Source organism: Pinus tabuliformis, chromosome 1_2, assembly GCF_031772625.1.
Source record: "Pinus tabuliformis cultivar Carrire ecotype Pingquan chromosome 1_2, CPIR1, whole genome shotgun sequence".
Lineage (NCBI taxonomy): Eukaryota > Viridiplantae > Streptophyta > Pinopsida > Pinales > Pinaceae > Pinus > Pinus tabuliformis.
In genome coordinates, this window is record NC_142298.1 from 221,818,487 (window position 1) to 221,836,066 (window position 17,580).

At 40.6% G+C, this 17,580-nt stretch overlaps 1 protein-coding gene across 1 annotated transcript; it reads left to right on the forward strand.

Moving 5' to 3' along the window:
- Positions 1-703: 703 nt before the first annotated feature.
- LOC149205214 (inactive poly [ADP-ribose] polymerase RCD1-like) lies at positions 704-5,647 on the forward strand. Its single transcript, XM_089394953.1, has 5 exons — positions 704-2,429; positions 2,635-2,876; positions 2,996-3,102; positions 4,808-4,984; positions 5,077-5,647. The coding sequence occupies exons 1-5, from the start codon at positions 1,348-1,350 to the stop codon at positions 5,218-5,220; spliced, it is 1,752 nt and encodes a 583-aa protein (XP_089251079.1). The 5' UTR covers positions 704-1,347; the 3' UTR covers positions 5,221-5,647.
- The last annotated feature ends 11,933 nt before the right edge of the window (positions 5,648-17,580 follow it).

Genomic DNA, 17,580 nt, shown 5'->3' on the forward strand with positions numbered 1-17,580 from the left:
GATTGAGCATTATTCTACATATATGTAGGTTGGAATGGAGATAGAATATTAAATTCATGGTTGCCCATCTTCAAAGTGACTGTCATCAATGTATCTTAAATGCACATTGAATGGTGATGTTGTCTCTATACAAACTACATAGTCTAACGAGGCGGAGGAGTTGTCCGGAAAGTTATAGAAATTCTGGTCATATTTAAAGAAACCTCTACAAGATTTTTAAATTTTTTTTACCCGAATTCCAACTACTTTTAACCACAATTCCTCCGCCTCATTAGACGACTTCTATGCAAACCATATGTGTATTCTGGTTCTTATCCCTACTATGATAAGACGTGTGTGATCTCCTTCTTATCTTTAACCTAACATGACATGGCATCATCTTGCTCCTATCCCTCACCCTTTCTCACGTGTCAGTGTTGTGTTTTATGCTTATCATACCCTACCTCTACTTGTTCTTATCCCTACTATGATAAGGTGTGTGTTATCTCCTTCCTATCTTTAACCTAACATGACATGGCATCATCTTGCTCCTATCCCTCACCCTTTCTCAAGTGTTGTGTTTTATGCTTATCATACCCTACCCTACGCTTCTAGTGTTTTGCTTTAGCCCCAAAGTGATGATACCTGACAACCCACCCTTCCTTTAAATATAGAGTGCAGTGGACATAAAATTAAAACAAAAAAACAGTTGGATACGGTTAACAATAGAAATGGTGGACAAACTTGCTTAGCCCCTAAGGCACTTCATCCTCATCCAAGTTCACGTTTGTTTTACAGAAAACAAAGGGAATGAAGATTTCTCTCCAATCCAATCCACTCCACTCCTTGGGATGAAAAGTTTGTCGAAAGCGGGTTGGAAAAGAATTCTCTATTACTTGTGATGCAAGGAAAAAACCCCAAGTAACGCACGCACGAGACGAAGTAAACGCCCGCCCAAATCCACATCGTTTAACGCGTGTGGAGGTGGAGATGAATGGAATGATCGCAGAGTCTGCATAAAATGGCGGCTAACGGTTCCACGCTTTCTTTGGGCGCAAGAAAGAAAGCGACACTCCTCTGAGAAAATTGACATATAATATACATTCATTGGTCGGTTGGGTGAAACAGCCAAACACTAACACCTACACCGCGGCCGCCCACCGTCTTCTCCTCCCTTCCAGTGTCGGCGTGTCCACCGCTAAGCAAAATGTGTTGGGCGCTCCTGATTTATATCGCTTCTCTTCCCTCTGCAATTCAAATTGATATCGATTCTCTTCTCTCTGCTATTCAAATTGAATAACAGCACCTTCTGCTCCATTCTCATGTTATAAGGAATTTTACCGACCAGTTGTTGATTTGTATGATTTAATGGATGCGAAAAGATCATTCGTCGATAGAGCCCAATTGAGGCGAAGGCCATGTATGTATACCAGACAATCTACCCCCGCAAAGCGAGTCAAATGTGCCCAGCCTCTCTCCTGCTGTTCTGCAATGGTGGTTGTGGAAAACTACAATAATTTTAGAAAAAGCGGTATTCCAGCCCGATTTATGTACTTATGCAAGGGGGAGTGGGTTGATTTCCCTTGCGAAACCGTCTGCTTTTTGAAACAAGGTTTCCAAAATGGCAAAACTGCAATAGAGATTGCCATGCGCGGTTCCTCTTCTTCTTATCTGGTTGACTTCCTTCGCATGTCACGGATTGATTTGAGCGATGGGTTTCACACATGGATAGCTTGGATTGATATCCACGGGAAGTGCTTTTTTCCAAGGGTTTTCTGCCAGGGGAATCCCTCTTTTGACATCAAAATTTGCCTTGGGAAACCCTTGCAAACTGGAGAATGTGAAGGAATTACAAGTAATAAGAATGAAAAACCCACACTTGTTAAGTCTGAGTCGGAGGGTACACTGGAACAGGGTTATATGTCTGAGTCGGAGAGTACTCTGGAACAGGGTTCCGGCGATAGCGTTCCGGGGGAAGATAATTTTCAACTATGTGATGAAGTTCAATTTCCAGAATGCGGTACTTTTGGCGTTTCCTACTCCGGAGCTTCTAGCAGCGCTTCCCTGGAATTGGAGTCGGGTTCATTTTTTGGCAGTAAGAAGAGCAACAATTTGATGATTAAATTGGAGGATGGTGACAAAGAGTTTGTTGCAGTACGAGACCGGTTCCTAGGTGGGCTTCGGACGCTTGCGGCATTAACGACTATTGTGGGCATCTATAGGACCGCGTCAGGACAGGCTCGATCGCAGACATTTCAAAGGCATGCGGAAGATGTTGCAAGAAAGTCCGCCTGTGGTAATGCCAACATGAGGTATGCTTGGCATGGCACCTCTAACAAGGCCATTTCCGGCATTATACTCTACGGCTTCGGCCATCCCAAAACGCCAAAACATGGCGCAGCGTATGGGATTGGTGTCTATCTTGCACCTGAAAATTGTGCCTATATTAGGTATGAGCACATCTACTTGAGCGTTCAATTGTATCTTGTTCAATTTTAGTATAGTTTGTTTTTGGGATTTTCTGCATCGAGTATAAACACATCTACTTGAGCGTTCAATTGTATCTTGTTCAATTTTAGTATAATTTGTTTTTGGGATTTTCTGCATTGACATTGCAACATTCTGAAGAATGATCTTTTATTCACCATCCTGCAGTGCAGCGTACTCGGATGTTGACGAAATTGGAGAACAACACATGGTGTTGTGCCGTGTGATAATGGGGAATATAGAGCAGGTCAAGCATGGTTCACAACAGTTTCATCCCAGCAGTGAACAATTCGATACCGGTGTAGATGATCTTAAAAATCCGAAGCGCTACATTGTTTGGAGTACCCACATGAACACGCATATATTGCCAGAATACGTTGTCAGCTTTAGAGTTCCTCCGCCATTACGTGGTAATCATCTCATCTCCATTCTACAGAGTGAACTAGTGTTCAAGCGTTATATGTTTTCTGGTTGTTTTTTTGTGGCTGACATAAGACGCATCGGCTATTTATTGCTTGTATATTTGCAGAATATTGGTCTAAATTGAAGGCAAATCAAGGCATAACTAGTGTCCCCAGAAGCCCTAAATGTTCCTTGTGTAATGGTCAGGCATACTCTGGAGCAGCATGCGAGATTGTAAGATTTCTTTCTTTGCAGTGTAGTTATGAAATGCAGAGTGGTCAATATGCACTCATATCTTGTGGAGCTCTCAATAGTGGGCATGCAGTTATATATTGTAGAAGAAAAATGAATTTGGTCTCCGACAGAATCAAAATATTGTACATTTTCCTCAGCTATACGCTTGAGTTACATAATCAACTAATTCTCCAATTGAAATCTGTCTCGCTGGCTTTTAATTTTACCCGATCTCAGAATTTCTAGAAAAGGCTAAGTAACTAGCTATTGCTTACATGTTCCATCTCTCCCGTGGGCTCGAAAGGGAGACTGATGCCCACTTGTGAAATTTTAGGGGACAAGGGACAGGTGCCTTCTCCATATTAGTAATGCCTCTTTTGTTTTGTTTTGTTTCCTGTCTGATACCTGCTCGTGAACTTGGGGGACTTGGGATAGATGTCTCCCTCTAAAGAAATTTTAATTTCTGTTTGGTTTGTATGAGTTATCCAAACCTTAACTTGCGGCCTTGACAGAGTAATCTCTGAATTTGATCTTGCTATTCTGTCATTTAACCTCTTCTGTGATTGTCTTGCACTCACCGTTACTGTCCTCTGTGTTTCATTTTTCTCCTTTAGAGGTGACCCAAGCCTTAACTTTGCCCCGAAAAGAGTAGTATCTGAATTGAATTCTGCTCTGCTATCCCATAATTGAACCTCTTCTAGGGTATAAATTTGATGGGCACTCCTACCCGCCATTTAAATTTAAATATTATGTATTATATGTGATTTTATTTATTTTGTTATGAACACAGTAACCGTGATTAATATGCCTCCATTAATCGAGCCACTAGAACTGGAGTAATAGCTATTTGAGGGTATTCGAGGAGGTGCTATTATGTTGATTCAGTCATACTGCAGTAAGTAACATGATAGCGGCAGCCAAGTTTCGATATTACTTGGTGCCAAGTTTTGATATTGCTCAGTGGCTCACCATCAAAGGGTCGTATTTCTACTGACCTGTCCCTCTTAGTTCTCATGCCCTTCTATCTCATTCTCCTAACTTCTGAGTCCTTGATGATATATATCATCTCCCAGAGATATTTCCCATCTTTTCAAAAATTTCCTCTCCCAAAAATGGACTGGCAGCTTTGGGAGTTTTGTCCACACTCTGGTGGTTGTGATAGTCATTGTTGGGTTAGTCCAAGAACCATGGCTTCACAAGTGGCCTACTCTTCCCCGGAACCAGGTTTGGTTTTCTACATTAGCATCTCTAATTTTCAGGTTATTAAAAGAAGTTGGGAAAAGACCTAAATTGATGCAACAACCTTAAGTCCAGTTTACCATCTGCTAGTGTTGTTACCCTCTTCAGCTTAAGCCAGATTCACATGAAACCAGATCAGTGCCAGGGACTTTTTCGGCCCTGGAGGTTACCTTTGATCCCCTTAATGCGATGTGGTGTCACAATATTCTCCGAATTTAATGTTTGTGCATGTTAAGAAGATGGTGATGGAAGATAGACTATTCTCCTTTAGCGTTCCAAGCTCTTTGCTGACATTTTTCATTAGTTTAGATGGTAGTTTGTTTATTTGTGCTACGCTGAGTACCGTTCAACACTTCGCTCTGTGTTTGTTAGCTTAGACTGTAAGTTGTTTATGTATATCGTTTGCTCTTTAACTCTTGCATCTTTTCCTTGCGAATAAAACACTTACTCGGCTTATTTTCCACAGGATGGTGACCAGCAGCTTTGTCCTCCTTTGATCAAGGAAGCAACCCTAAAAATGCAGGGGAATGCACGAGTGCCTAGTTCTGCTTGGATGTCATTTCCAAAGCTTTTTTCTATTATTGAAAAATTCCTATCTTCTTCAAGTGTTAGTTTAATGAAACGTCAATACGCCAGTTACAAGGTAAATTTCCCCCTTCCATATTTCTATTAGAATGGAGCCTTTTTTATTTCAGAAGACGAGGTCATAAGCAAACTTATACTATGGTTTTCCAGGAAGGTAAAATTAGTCGAGAAGATCTCATAAGAAAGGTAAGAGCGATTACTGGAGATAAATTGCTTATTTCGGTCATTAAAATGTTTCGAGGCCAGGTGGTATCTTCTATGAAGGAAAAGATATGCCCTGTCCGTAGAAATTGAGCTCAGATGCCTTCGACATACCATTTAACTTGCAGAAATCCATGATTCTTCACATTTGCAAAAACTGTTCCAGGATGGATTTGATGGGATTCAGAACTTAATCTCTGTTTAGGTCATGAGGGGTGTGACGTTATATCTAACTTCATCTTTTCCACGGAAAATTGGAAAACGATTTTGTATCAATTTCGGGGATTCTAGAATTTTACTCCCCGTTCCAGAGGCATATCTTGACAGTGGGCATTATCAAGAGGTACAAAAGTGCGTTATGTAACTTGCTTGTGATAGATAGGGAAGCCATTTAGTGGGGCAGTCTTGAATTGCATGACTGACGTTTTTGGAAGGACTGCTCCATTTATTTCTTGGATTTTGAATCCAAATTATTGTGTTATAAGATTTGAGGAATACAGTGTAATTGGTTCATTTTCAATCCCTTGCATCTTTTCTTTGATCAGTGGTTAAATTTTTCATTGCTGGCCTGCATTGAACTGTCTACTAAACTGCTCCGTAAGTTGGTTATATCAATGTTATAATTATCTCAAAATATGCTGTATGCGGTCTACAAGGAGTCGACTTGTCTACCTCCAACATTCTTAACCACTGCTATCGTCATATCTGACGTAGGGGGAGGGTGTATGCCTGATTGAATGCAAAAAGGTTTTTCGCTGTATCCGGTGATGGCTTTTATCTTTGAACGAGGTATTAAGTTTTAAATATTTGTCCTGTCTATATAACATAAAGCTTGATCTTATGCTTGTACTCGTTACAATGTTCAAAGAAATTCTTTCTGGTGCAGTGACACATAAGCCCCTGCAATAATATCAAACTTAACGTAGCCAAATGACCATAACACCGCGTTCATACAATTTTTGCAATTGATATCGTCATTGGAATCAATGGCTACTGCATTCATACATGTGTTTCATTCATTTTGATTACCATAACACCACGTTCATACAATTTTGCAATTGATATCGTCATTGGAATCAATGGCTACTGCATTCATACATGTGTTTCATTCAATTCAGAATCAAACAGCAACCTGAAAATATGCAATATTCCAAACATAAATGCAACATAGACTTCAACAACTCAAGCCTGGAAACAGTTGGATGCAATCAAAACCATCTTCACCGAAATTCTGCTACACCTTTATGGGGCAACGGCCAACACTACGGGGTAACATTTACAAGAACCATGGCGGCACATCTTTAATCAAAATTTCAACCCTCCATAGAGCCAACGGTCCCCCCTCCACTTGTGCAAAATGTTGATTTATACAAGAAGCACATGGGTCGAACTGCTTCAACCCCAAACAAACTCTACAGTTAAAACGTAACCATCCTTAACAAACCTGTCTTGTTTTGACGCGGAGGACCACGTTACAATGTTATAATTATACTCCGCAAAGCCTTGGTATTGAATTCCACCCTTGTTCCCCAGGTAACGCTCGGCGATTAACTAAACACGTTTGCTTACAAACCTTCGGTTTTTAATCATGGTCATTCTTATTCAAATATTATCCAATTTTGGTTTCATTCTTTAATTTGAATGGATATGGTCGAGTGATTGAGTATGGGTTTGCTTATTTCTACATTATTTTGAGTTATTCCTAAATTCGATGGCAATTAGGAGATTTGGTCTTTTTTTGGTTGGAGTACCAGGAGAATTGGAAGATTTTGTCGTAAAAAAAAATCGCTGGCTTTATATTGATATATATGGTCAAGTACGCTGGTTTTATATTGATATATAAAGTCAAGTACATGTTTCAAAATATAGCAAGATATCCACGACAAAAATCGGGGAGAGAAAACAGAGTCCCCATCCACAGAAAAAACAATCGGGGAGAGAAAACAGAGACCCCATCCACAGAAAAAACATGTCCCCCAAAACTATAACAGCCACATAATAAAGACATTTAGCTATATTTCCAAGACAGTTTGATATGTAAACACAATGAAAACTAAAATCTCAGTTAGTCGAGTGGCAGCACGCCCTCCTCCCGTATTGTATCTTCCTCAATAAAGCTATATCGACCATCCGCCTCGTTGTTCGATTCCCAGAAGATGTGCCGTAGACCCTCTTTAGATAGACCATCCGCCTCCCTGTTCGATTCCCAGAAGATGTGCCTGTTGGGTATTTTTCAATGGAGAAATACCAAAACCAACAAAATAACCACCATAGAGACAATGCTCTGTTTCCTCTGTTCCAGGATCTTTTGCAGAGAACCTCTTTAAAAAAAAACTAACTCAGAACACAGTCCATTACACAGTCACAACACATTTCTATTAATTTAAAAAAAACTGAAACTCTGTTACATATTTCTTCCTCTGTACAAAGAGGGAATAAAAAAAACTCTGCTGCTCTCACAGATTTTCCACTGCTGTGGATTTTACAAAACAACTCTCTGTTCTTCAAAAATTCTTTTCGCACTGCTGTGCGTTCAATACATTTCCATGAACAAAGAAAAACGTGCACAGGGTCAACACCATTACAATGCACCTCTGTTTTACAATGGCCACCAAAACCATTACATCACTGTTTTGTTTTATCGCACTGCTGTGCATTTACCAAAATCGCACTACTGTGCGCAGCCACTACATAACACCATTACTTAAAAAAAATTGTGCGCAGGCACAATACCCATCACCAAAAATGCGCACACACTATACGCTGCTGCCGCAGCCACAATACACCACAAAAAAATAACATTACTTATTTTTTTTGCACGCAGGCACACCTCCATAAAAACTACAGCACGCACATTCTTTTTTTCGTTCACACGAGATGTGCATCACCCTTAGTTTTTTTCGCTGCTCCAACATCTCTCGAATGGTCAACACACCACATATGAAGAGTGCAGCGCGCACTTTCTAAAAACTCCACACCGTATACTTTTATGACAACGTGCATATATAAAAATATATATATAAAACATATAAAAACATAAGTACGTATGAGCCCATAACCTTATTAAAAGCCTTTACCAAAAAAAAACTACGACCAACCATTAAGAGCATTAACGCTTCCATCCTCGGCGGTCAGCGGAAAAGTCAAACACTCCACGCAAACCTTGAATTGACGTTGGTCGTATGCAGGTGTGCAGCTTCATTGATGAACGACGGAGGACGCGCGAGGAGATCGGACGGCTGGAGTGGATATCGGAAGGCAGTTTGTCACCGAGCTTTAGCTTCCGATGGGTTTCGTTTGCTGATGTCATGCGGGTGACACGCGTCGCCTCCAAATCGCATCGGAGCTCAACATACGGAAACAACTTTTCATGGGAAGGCGATGCGATGAGCTCTGGGCGGTTTTGTGGTTTTCAATCTGGCGGTTTTGGAGAGCGCAGTACGGCTGCGTTGAAATTACATTTTCAACACTCCCCTTTAATTTCAACTGCTGGGCATTCAATCTTACCCAAGCACTTCCTCACATGGAGGGATTCACTAACTGTTGTTACAAGAATATCTTCCTCACATAGAGGGGTTCACCAATCTTCCTCGCATAGAGGGATTCACCAACTGCTTCTGCTGCAGTTCATAAACAAACAAAGTTGTCTTCCTCTTAATAGAGGGATTCACCTGAAACTGTGCTTAAGAGCACCTTCCTCATGACAGAGGGATTCACCATTACAATGTGCTGAAGAGCACCTTCCTCATGACAGAGGGATTCACCATTACAATGTGCTGAAGAGCACCTTCCTCATGACAGAGGGATTTACCAAACTATGCTAAAGAGCATCTTCCTCTCACGGAGGGATTCACCAATGACTATGCTGAAAAGCATCATCCTCTTGATAGAGGGATTGACCAAATGACTGCTTCAAATGCAGTTCCAAAACAAACAATCATTGCACTGCTGTGTGTGCAAACTCATTACAATGTTCTCTTATGCTGATGCATATTCTCTGCTGCACTGTTGTGCCATCTTCTTTACTGTGTCTACTCCACACTGCTGTGTCTACACTTGCTGTTTGTGTTGCTGCACTTCACTTACATTTCTTTGCAAACTCTGCATTACTATGCCTTCCCTTTCTCACATTCACACTGTTGTGTGAGAATTCTTTACTTGCGCACTTATGCGTGCTTCCCTTCTTCACAATGGGAAAACTTTTCTTCACGCTGCTGCGTGCTCCCCTTTACTCATTACAATCATACTTCTGCTGTGTCTCACTTGCATTTCAGATGCAACCAACACACTCACTGCTGTTGCATTTCAATTCAATGAACAACAAATTCATTACATTTACCTTTACTGCTGTAAGGAAAATTTCTTTTGCATGTGCTGCTGTTCAAAACTTCTTGCTGCTGCATTTTTTTTATTTGCATTGCTGTGTGCTTCTCCTTCTTGCCATCATGCTGCTGTCCATAACTTCTTGCTGCTGCATTTTTCATATTCACTGCTGTCCATACCCATAACCATGGACTGTCATCCCTGGGTTTTTATTTGCTGCTGCGTTGCTTCTGCAATTTGCACTGTCGCTGCCTTTTGTTTCATCATACTGCTGTGTGCCCATACTCTTGGCACTTCATTCTCCACACAAAAAAAATAACACAGGCTGCTGCCTTTCCTTATGCACCCTTGCTTCACACAATCTTCAGTTTCATTTTTTTAATTACACAACGCACTGCTGTGCAATCCCTTTCAATTTTCTGCTGCCTCACACATTCTCATTCATTCCATGTGCATTAAAAATCTGTTGTCCCTGTTTTTCTTTATGCATTTCTTTGCATGCTACATTGCATAAAAAAAATTACATTTTTTTTACTGCTGTGTGAAAGAATTTCATTGCATTCTCAGCCACTGGGCATTTACGTTCTGCTGCGTTTTGCCTTCTTCTCATTTTCTTCTCACTGCTTTGCATTTTCATTCCCAATAGAAAACATTTCAATCTGCTGTGTATTATACTCACTCTGCTGTGAGTATGTTCTCTCACATTACATAGAAGGAAACTACCTTCCATTGCTATGCATTTCAATGCATGTGCTCCATAACAAAAAAAATTCAAACTGTTGTTTTATGTTTTGTCCTCCCACTGCTGTGAGGGTCTCCATGCTTTGCATACTTTTCTTCTTATCTTGCTGCTGCTCTTTACATTTCAGCGCTGCCATCTTTTCTTCTTTATGCATTTCTGTGCATATTGCATAAGCACAAAGCAAAAACATTGCTGATTTCATCACTGCTGCATATTACCTTTCAGAGGGATTAACAAAGATTTCATTTGCAACTGCTGCGCTGCAATACATCCTCCATCAACAAATGACTGTTAATACAGTTCAGCAAACACAAAAAAATAATTCAAGCTCCCCTTTAGTGTATGCTTGTCTTCTTTTGGCAGACTCTTCTCAAAACAAACTTAGATCAGCTAGGGAGTTCAAGGGGCTTTCAGGCTGTATTTCTTTTCTTCTCCATACTTGTGTAACTTTCTTCTTTTGCATGGGTCTAGCTTGTGTAAGAGCCCATGTCAAGTTACAGTCACGTGCCATATGTCCAATGTTATGACACTTGAAGCATTCAACTTTATTCATGAATAAGAATTCATGATTTCTTCTTGTGAAATTATTTCTTGGAGATTGTCGGGGACCACAACATCTATCTCCATGAAATGCTCTACAGTCTTTTGCCATATGACCAAAGTTTGAGCAAGCATAACAATAACCATAAAATGGACTTTGGTACCTGGGAGATGGAGGTTTCCTTGATGTACTTCTGAAGCCTTGCTGCCTTGAGATCCTTTGTTGATGATCATTGCATCTTGCCTCTTTGACATCAGCTACATTTCTTCTTGGAGCTGGTTTTCTACTTGGAGCAGGATCTCTTCTATTGCTGCCTTCATTTTTCTCCTTGCCTTTGCTGGAACTAGGAGCATCACCATCTCTTTCTGGGTTCTTCACATCTCCTTTGCTTAGAGCATCCCCATCCTTGTTTGAGGATTCACCTACATACCCAAGTCCTGATTTATCAAATGGAGATCTATGATAACTGAGCATGTCATCCAAAGCTTGAGAGCTCTTCATCATTTTGTTCATTCCTTCAACCTTCTTCCTGAGGAGGACAATCTCTTCTTCTAGCTTTTCACATTCATTATTTTTCTTTGCTAGTTGTCCCTCAGTTTCTTCCTTGCTACGAGTAGCTTCAGCTGCTACTACTTTGAAGGAGATAATATCAGTCTTCATTTTGGAGATTTCTGCTTGACTGCTCTCCATTTTCTTTTCAGCTCCTTGTGCCTGCTTCTTGTAGTTCAGACTTAAGGGAGGAGACCTCTACCTTGTACTGTCCAATCTCTTCCACAAGCTTATTCACTCTCATGTGCCTTTGTTCAAGTTGACTTGTCAAGGCATCTTCCTGCTTCATTGCTTCATTCAGCTGATTTGTCATGGATACGACTTCTTCATGATGTTTCCTCTTGCATTGATCAAGCTCCTTCTTGAGCTTGGCAAGCTCTTCATCCCTTTCTCTTACTTGAAGCTTGATGAGGTCAAGCTTCTCATTCTCAGCTTCTATGATGGGTTCATAACTTTCTTCTTGACTCATTGTCATGGTCAGTGCTCCCTTTGCATGAAGGTCATGCAGTCTATCCCATATCTCCTTTGCTGATGAATATTTCCCTAGATTCTTCTTCACTGAATCAGGGAGACCATCCAATATAGTCTTTGCTGCTTGTGCATCATACTCCATGGATTCTTTATCCTTCTGGCTGTCATCAATCACTGACTCCCAGACTTCAATCCCCTCAGACATTAGGAAAGCCCTCATCATTATTTCCCATACATCAAAGTTTCCATCAAACTTTGGAGTTTCAAATAGAATGTATTCTAATGGATTGCCTTCTAGTTTAGTAGAGGAGGGAGACACATTTTTAGCAGGCTTGGAGGCTTTCTTCTTTGACCTTGCCATTCTTATCTAGGCTTTAAATACTTGACTGTGTTCTCTCTTAAATCACTGACTGTTCCTTCAACAATAACTCAAAAACTTGAAAAATACCTGAATCACTTTGGCTGAGTCTTCACACTGCTGGAGAGGTTTGACTGCTGCAACCACACCTTCCTTCAGCTTCTTTGACACTTTTCAAGAGCCTGAACCAGCTCTGTCACCATCAAAGAGCCTGGACTTGCTCTGATACCACTGTTGGGTATTTTTCAATGGAGAAATACCAAAACCAACAAAATAACCACCATAGAGACAATGCTCTGTTTCCTCTGTTCCAGGATCTTTTGCAGAGAACCTTTTAAAAAAAAAACTAACTCAGAACACAGTCCATTACACAGTCACAACACATTTCTATTAATTTAAAAAAAACTGAAACTCTGTTACATATTTCTTCCTTTGTACAAAGAGGGAATAAAAAAAACTCTGCTGCTCTCACAGATTTTCCACTGCTGTGGATTTTACAAAACAACCCTCTGTTCTTCAAAAATTCTTTTCGCACTGCTGTGCGTTCAATACATTTCCATGAACAAAGAAAAACGTGCACAGGGTCAACACCATTACAATGCACCTCTGTTTTACAATGGCCACCAAAACCATTACATCCCTGTTTTGTTTTATCACACTGCTGTGCATTTACCAAAATCGCACTACTGTGCGCAGCCACCACATAACACCATTACTTAAAAAAAATTGTGCGCAGGCACAATACCCATCACCAAAAATGCGCACACACTATACGCTGCTGCCGCAGCCACAATACACCACAAAAAAATAACATTACTTATTTTTTTTGCACGCAGGCACACCTCCATAAAAACTACAGCACGCACATTCTTTTTTTCGTTCACACGAGATGTGCATCACCCTTAGTTTTTTTCGCTGCTCCAACATCTCTCGAATGGTCAACACACCACATATGAAGAGTGCAGCACGCACTTTCTAAAAACTCCACACCGTATACTTTTATGACAACGTGCATATATAAAAATATATATATAAAACATATAAAAACATAAGTACGTATGAGCCCATAACCTTATTAAAAGCCTTTACCAAAAAAAAACTACGACCAACCATTAAGAGCATTAACGCTTCCATCCTCGGCGGTCAGCGGAAAAGTCAAACACTCCACGCAAACCTTGAATTGACGTTGGTCGTATGCAGGTGTGCAGCTTCATTGATGAACGGCGGAGGACGCGCGAGGAGATCGGACGGCTGGAGTGGATATCGGAAGGCAGTTTGTCACCGAGCTTTAGCTTCCGATGGGTTTCGTTTGCTGATGTCATGCGGGTGACACGCGTCGCCTCCAAATCGCATCGGAGCTCAACATACGGAAACAACTTTTCATGGGAAGGCGGTGCGATGAGCTCTGGGCGGTTTTGTGGTTTTCAATCTGGCGGTTTTGGAGAGCGCAGTACGGCTGCGTTGAAATTACATTTTCAACAGTGCCATAGACCCTCTTTAGATAGACCATCCGCCTCCGTGTTCGACTCCCAGAAGATGTGCCGGAAAGAAATGGACTGGAATGTCTGTTTAAGTTGCGAAATACGACCCCCAACAGTTGAGATTGGGGTGCGCAAAAATGGTCTGGCCCAGGATGTCATTGATGGGAGCCTTCAAGTCTCCATAGATATAAATTTGATCCAGGATGTCATTGATGGGAGCCTTCAAGTCTCCATAGATATAAATTTGATCCAGTGGTATCTTCTTTGCTAACCATAGTAAGCCCCAGAACGTCAGGGATTTCTGTTCTGGTGTTAGATCTGGTACCTACATTTCAGTATAGTTTGTATTGTGAACGAGAGCAAATCCATTTCAGTATAGTTTGTATTGTGAACGAGAGCAAATCCTGAGCTATGCCCCGGAGCCACAATGCTGTCCTGTGCACAGCCCCATCAAACATTCCAATGCAGGGAGTCCACCAATAAAGTGCCGAAACTTGCATACCAGATAAACCTACCATAAATGCGAAATGTAAAACTCATATTGATATAACCATTAACAACTGGTCCCTGGGGTTGAAGCTTCACCATAATTGAGGGGCTTGTAATCATATACACAATCATTGCTGCGGGGTCTATCTTAACATATAATCATTCATGAGGCCTCTATCTTAACATATAAAATCGCTGGGTGGCAAGGTGTTTATCATAAGGGAAGAGAGGGATTAAATTTATTTTATAGTATAAAATTTGAGAAAATGTTTGCACTTCAAGAATAGCTTTGATCTCTTGATCCTTGATAGATCCAAGTTTTATGCTATGTTTCAATTCTTTGGGAAACATTAATGAATTTTATATTTCTTTTATTTTGAGCAACAAACATAATCCTACAACACTCTCTATGTTTTTATGAACTCTGTAAAATTCATGCCAAATTTTCAAAGTCTTATAAAGATTGAGCTTATTAGAGATAACTTCATAACAGTTGCAATTTGTGATCAGCGCAGAGCAACAAGGACCCTCGGTCACGTGCGCAAACCATCGGAGAATGGTAACGCGCGTTGTCACGAATTAGCAGAATGGGAGGTCATTTCAAGAAACGGAGGCAGTTTTTGATGTGACAAACCCCTCAAAGAAGGAAAAGCCCTGGGACCTGAAAAATAATAAAATGTAATGGATATCGTGTTGATTCCGTCAGAGGTGTGGTCCCACAAAAACCAACAGAATATCGGAAGGGCTTCGAGCGGTAAGCGGTTTCAACCGAGTCCCGCCCGATGCCACACAATGGGTGCCACGCATTTGGCGGAGGAGAGAGAAAACTGCTCACATTGGACGAGTAAACGTCATGTTACTTACCCGTCTAATATGAATGATGACCGTAGGATATGGAGGTTCTAGATCGATGGCGAAGACGCAATCCGATGGATAACCGGATTTGACGAGGTAAACAGACAATTGTATAGGATTTGAAGTCCGACGTGGACGATTTGTTTCGCAGGCATTCTTGGAGTTAACGGAATAAATGGTCGTTTTGAAAACGTCCAAGAGAACTGACACTCAGTTCGTTATGAAACAGGTGGCCACCTCCCTGTGAGGCGTTTTACAGTGGTGATTACGCAAAACAGAGAGATTCAAGCGGACAGAGGCAGGGGAATCAGAAAGTTGGGAAGCAGAAATGAACAGTCAAAAGGCAGATTGGCTATAAAGCCACGAACTGACAGAAAAAGAGGCAAGTAAGTTAGAGGCGGAAAGTTGAGAGCAAAGAACAGAGAGAAGAAATCGTGCTGACCTGCAGAAGAAAAAGGCAGCATCGAGACAGAGACAGAGAGAGTCGGAGAGCTTGTGTACTCCAGAGAAGGCTTGAGAGGTTCAAGCGAACTCCTCTGTAAATGCTTGTTATGTATTGAGTCTCAGATTGGACTCATACCGTTGTGACCCACATGCAGTTGAGAATCAGTAAAGAGAGTCTCTGTACTCTAGGGACTTGGGGAATCCAAGTATAGTCTTGCTTATTTCTATCTGTTGAGTGAGACTCAAATTGAGCTCACTGTTGTAAAAACTTTGCTTTGAAAACATAATAGAGAGACCACCACTGAAGGCTGGACCAGGGGACGTAGCCCAGGAGTATTGGGTGAACTCTTTATTAAACTTCTTGTGTTTATATGTTTTGCCTATTGTGCTTTCTGTAATTGCTTCAATGTCTGTGTATTTCGCATTCTTATCGATCCGTTGCGTAAAGTAACATAGGCACATCTATGCACGAGTCTGTAAACCTTATTATTTGTCTTTGATCAATTTCGGATCAAGTGGTATTAGAGCTCTAGGTTGTTAAGGTTAGACAAGCTTGTGCTGGATTTTGTTGTTGAACGCTAACTAGGACAAAGCTCAAACTAGGAGAAGGATAATTGGTTGAAGCTAACCCAGAAATAGGAAGAGTCTACCCTAAGAGGAAAATGGCCGAAGAAAGTCCCTTGGAATCAGAGTCCCAGTGCATGGATAGTTTCATGACCATGAGAGCCATGGTGGAGGAAATGTATAGAGAATTTAAGAAAGGTAGAGATGAAGATTCATCAAACTCCAAACAAGATAAAGGAGTAGAAGAATCTCTCTTCCATGACCATTATAAAGGAAAAGGGAAAGAAGAGAAGTTACCCACACCTCCTAATAGCCCTGAAAATAAAAAGAAAACATCTTTGATTAAATTAGATGTCAAATTTGATCTACCGATATATGATGGAGAGTTGAATGTAGAGAAGCTGGATAATTGGGTTAGACAAATTGATGTGTATTGCAAGGTGCAAAGCATTGATTCAGACAAAAGTAAGATTAAGTTGGCCAGCCTATGCCTTAGAGGCACTGCCTTGGTATGGTGGGAAGGCAGGACACACGCTGACATGAAGAAGCTTGGTAAAATTCTTTTTGTTTGGAGTGAATTTGTTTCTGCAATTAAAAAGCAATTTTATCCACTAGCTTATATGTAGCAAGCCACGATGAGTTGGAAAACTCTTCGCCAATTAAAAGGGCAAAGTGTACAAGGCTACACTCAAGAATTTAGAAAAATAGTTTTGATTCTAGGAATTTCTTTAGACTCACCTGAAACTCTGCTAAATTATATAGGTGGTCCACACAGCTATTTAAAACACACCATTCTCATGTTTAATCCCACTAGCATAAATGAGATGTCTGTTCAGGGTATACATCTAGAGGCTAGAGGCAAGAATGTGAATCCAGAAGTTGGGGGATCATCAAAACCCACTACAAGCAAAAGCAAGGAAAAGAAAATGCAGAAATGGAAAAAGAGGAAGACAAATGTTGTACAAAAGACCAAGCCTTCGTGCACTCACTGCAAGAAGGATGGACATGATGATGAGCACTGCTGGATTCTACATTCGAAGCTGAGACCCAAGAAGTTCGATGGCAAAAAGAAGACTGCTGCAGCGATTCAAAAGGATTGGGGGTCAGACTCAGGAGATGAAACAACAATCGCAGCCACATGTATCACTGGTAAAAATTCTGAAGCATATACTAGTAATTCTGCACAATCTACTGATAATGAAGAAAATGAGAGGAAAAGACATGAACTTTTTCATATTCGAGTTATTTCCAAGCATCAAAAGATTGATACTTTGTTTGATAGTGGCTCACAAGTAAATTTAATTTCTGAAGCAATTGTAAAGAAGCTGAGATTACTAACCACACCTCATAAGAAGCCATATCCATTAGATTGGTTATGTGATAAAGCAAAGCTACAAGTGATTAGACAACATAAACTTAAGTTTTCTTTTGGGCCAGCATTTGTAGATTAGGTTGAGTTAGATATAGTTCCTTTGGATATATGTGGAATTGTTTTAGGAAGTCTTTACTTATATGATAGGAAAACTATTTTCTATGGCGCTGAAAACAAGTATCAACTCTTAAAGATGGAATCAAAAATATTGTAAGAGCTCATAAACTCAAGAATAGTTATACTCTCATAAACTTAGGGCAAGTG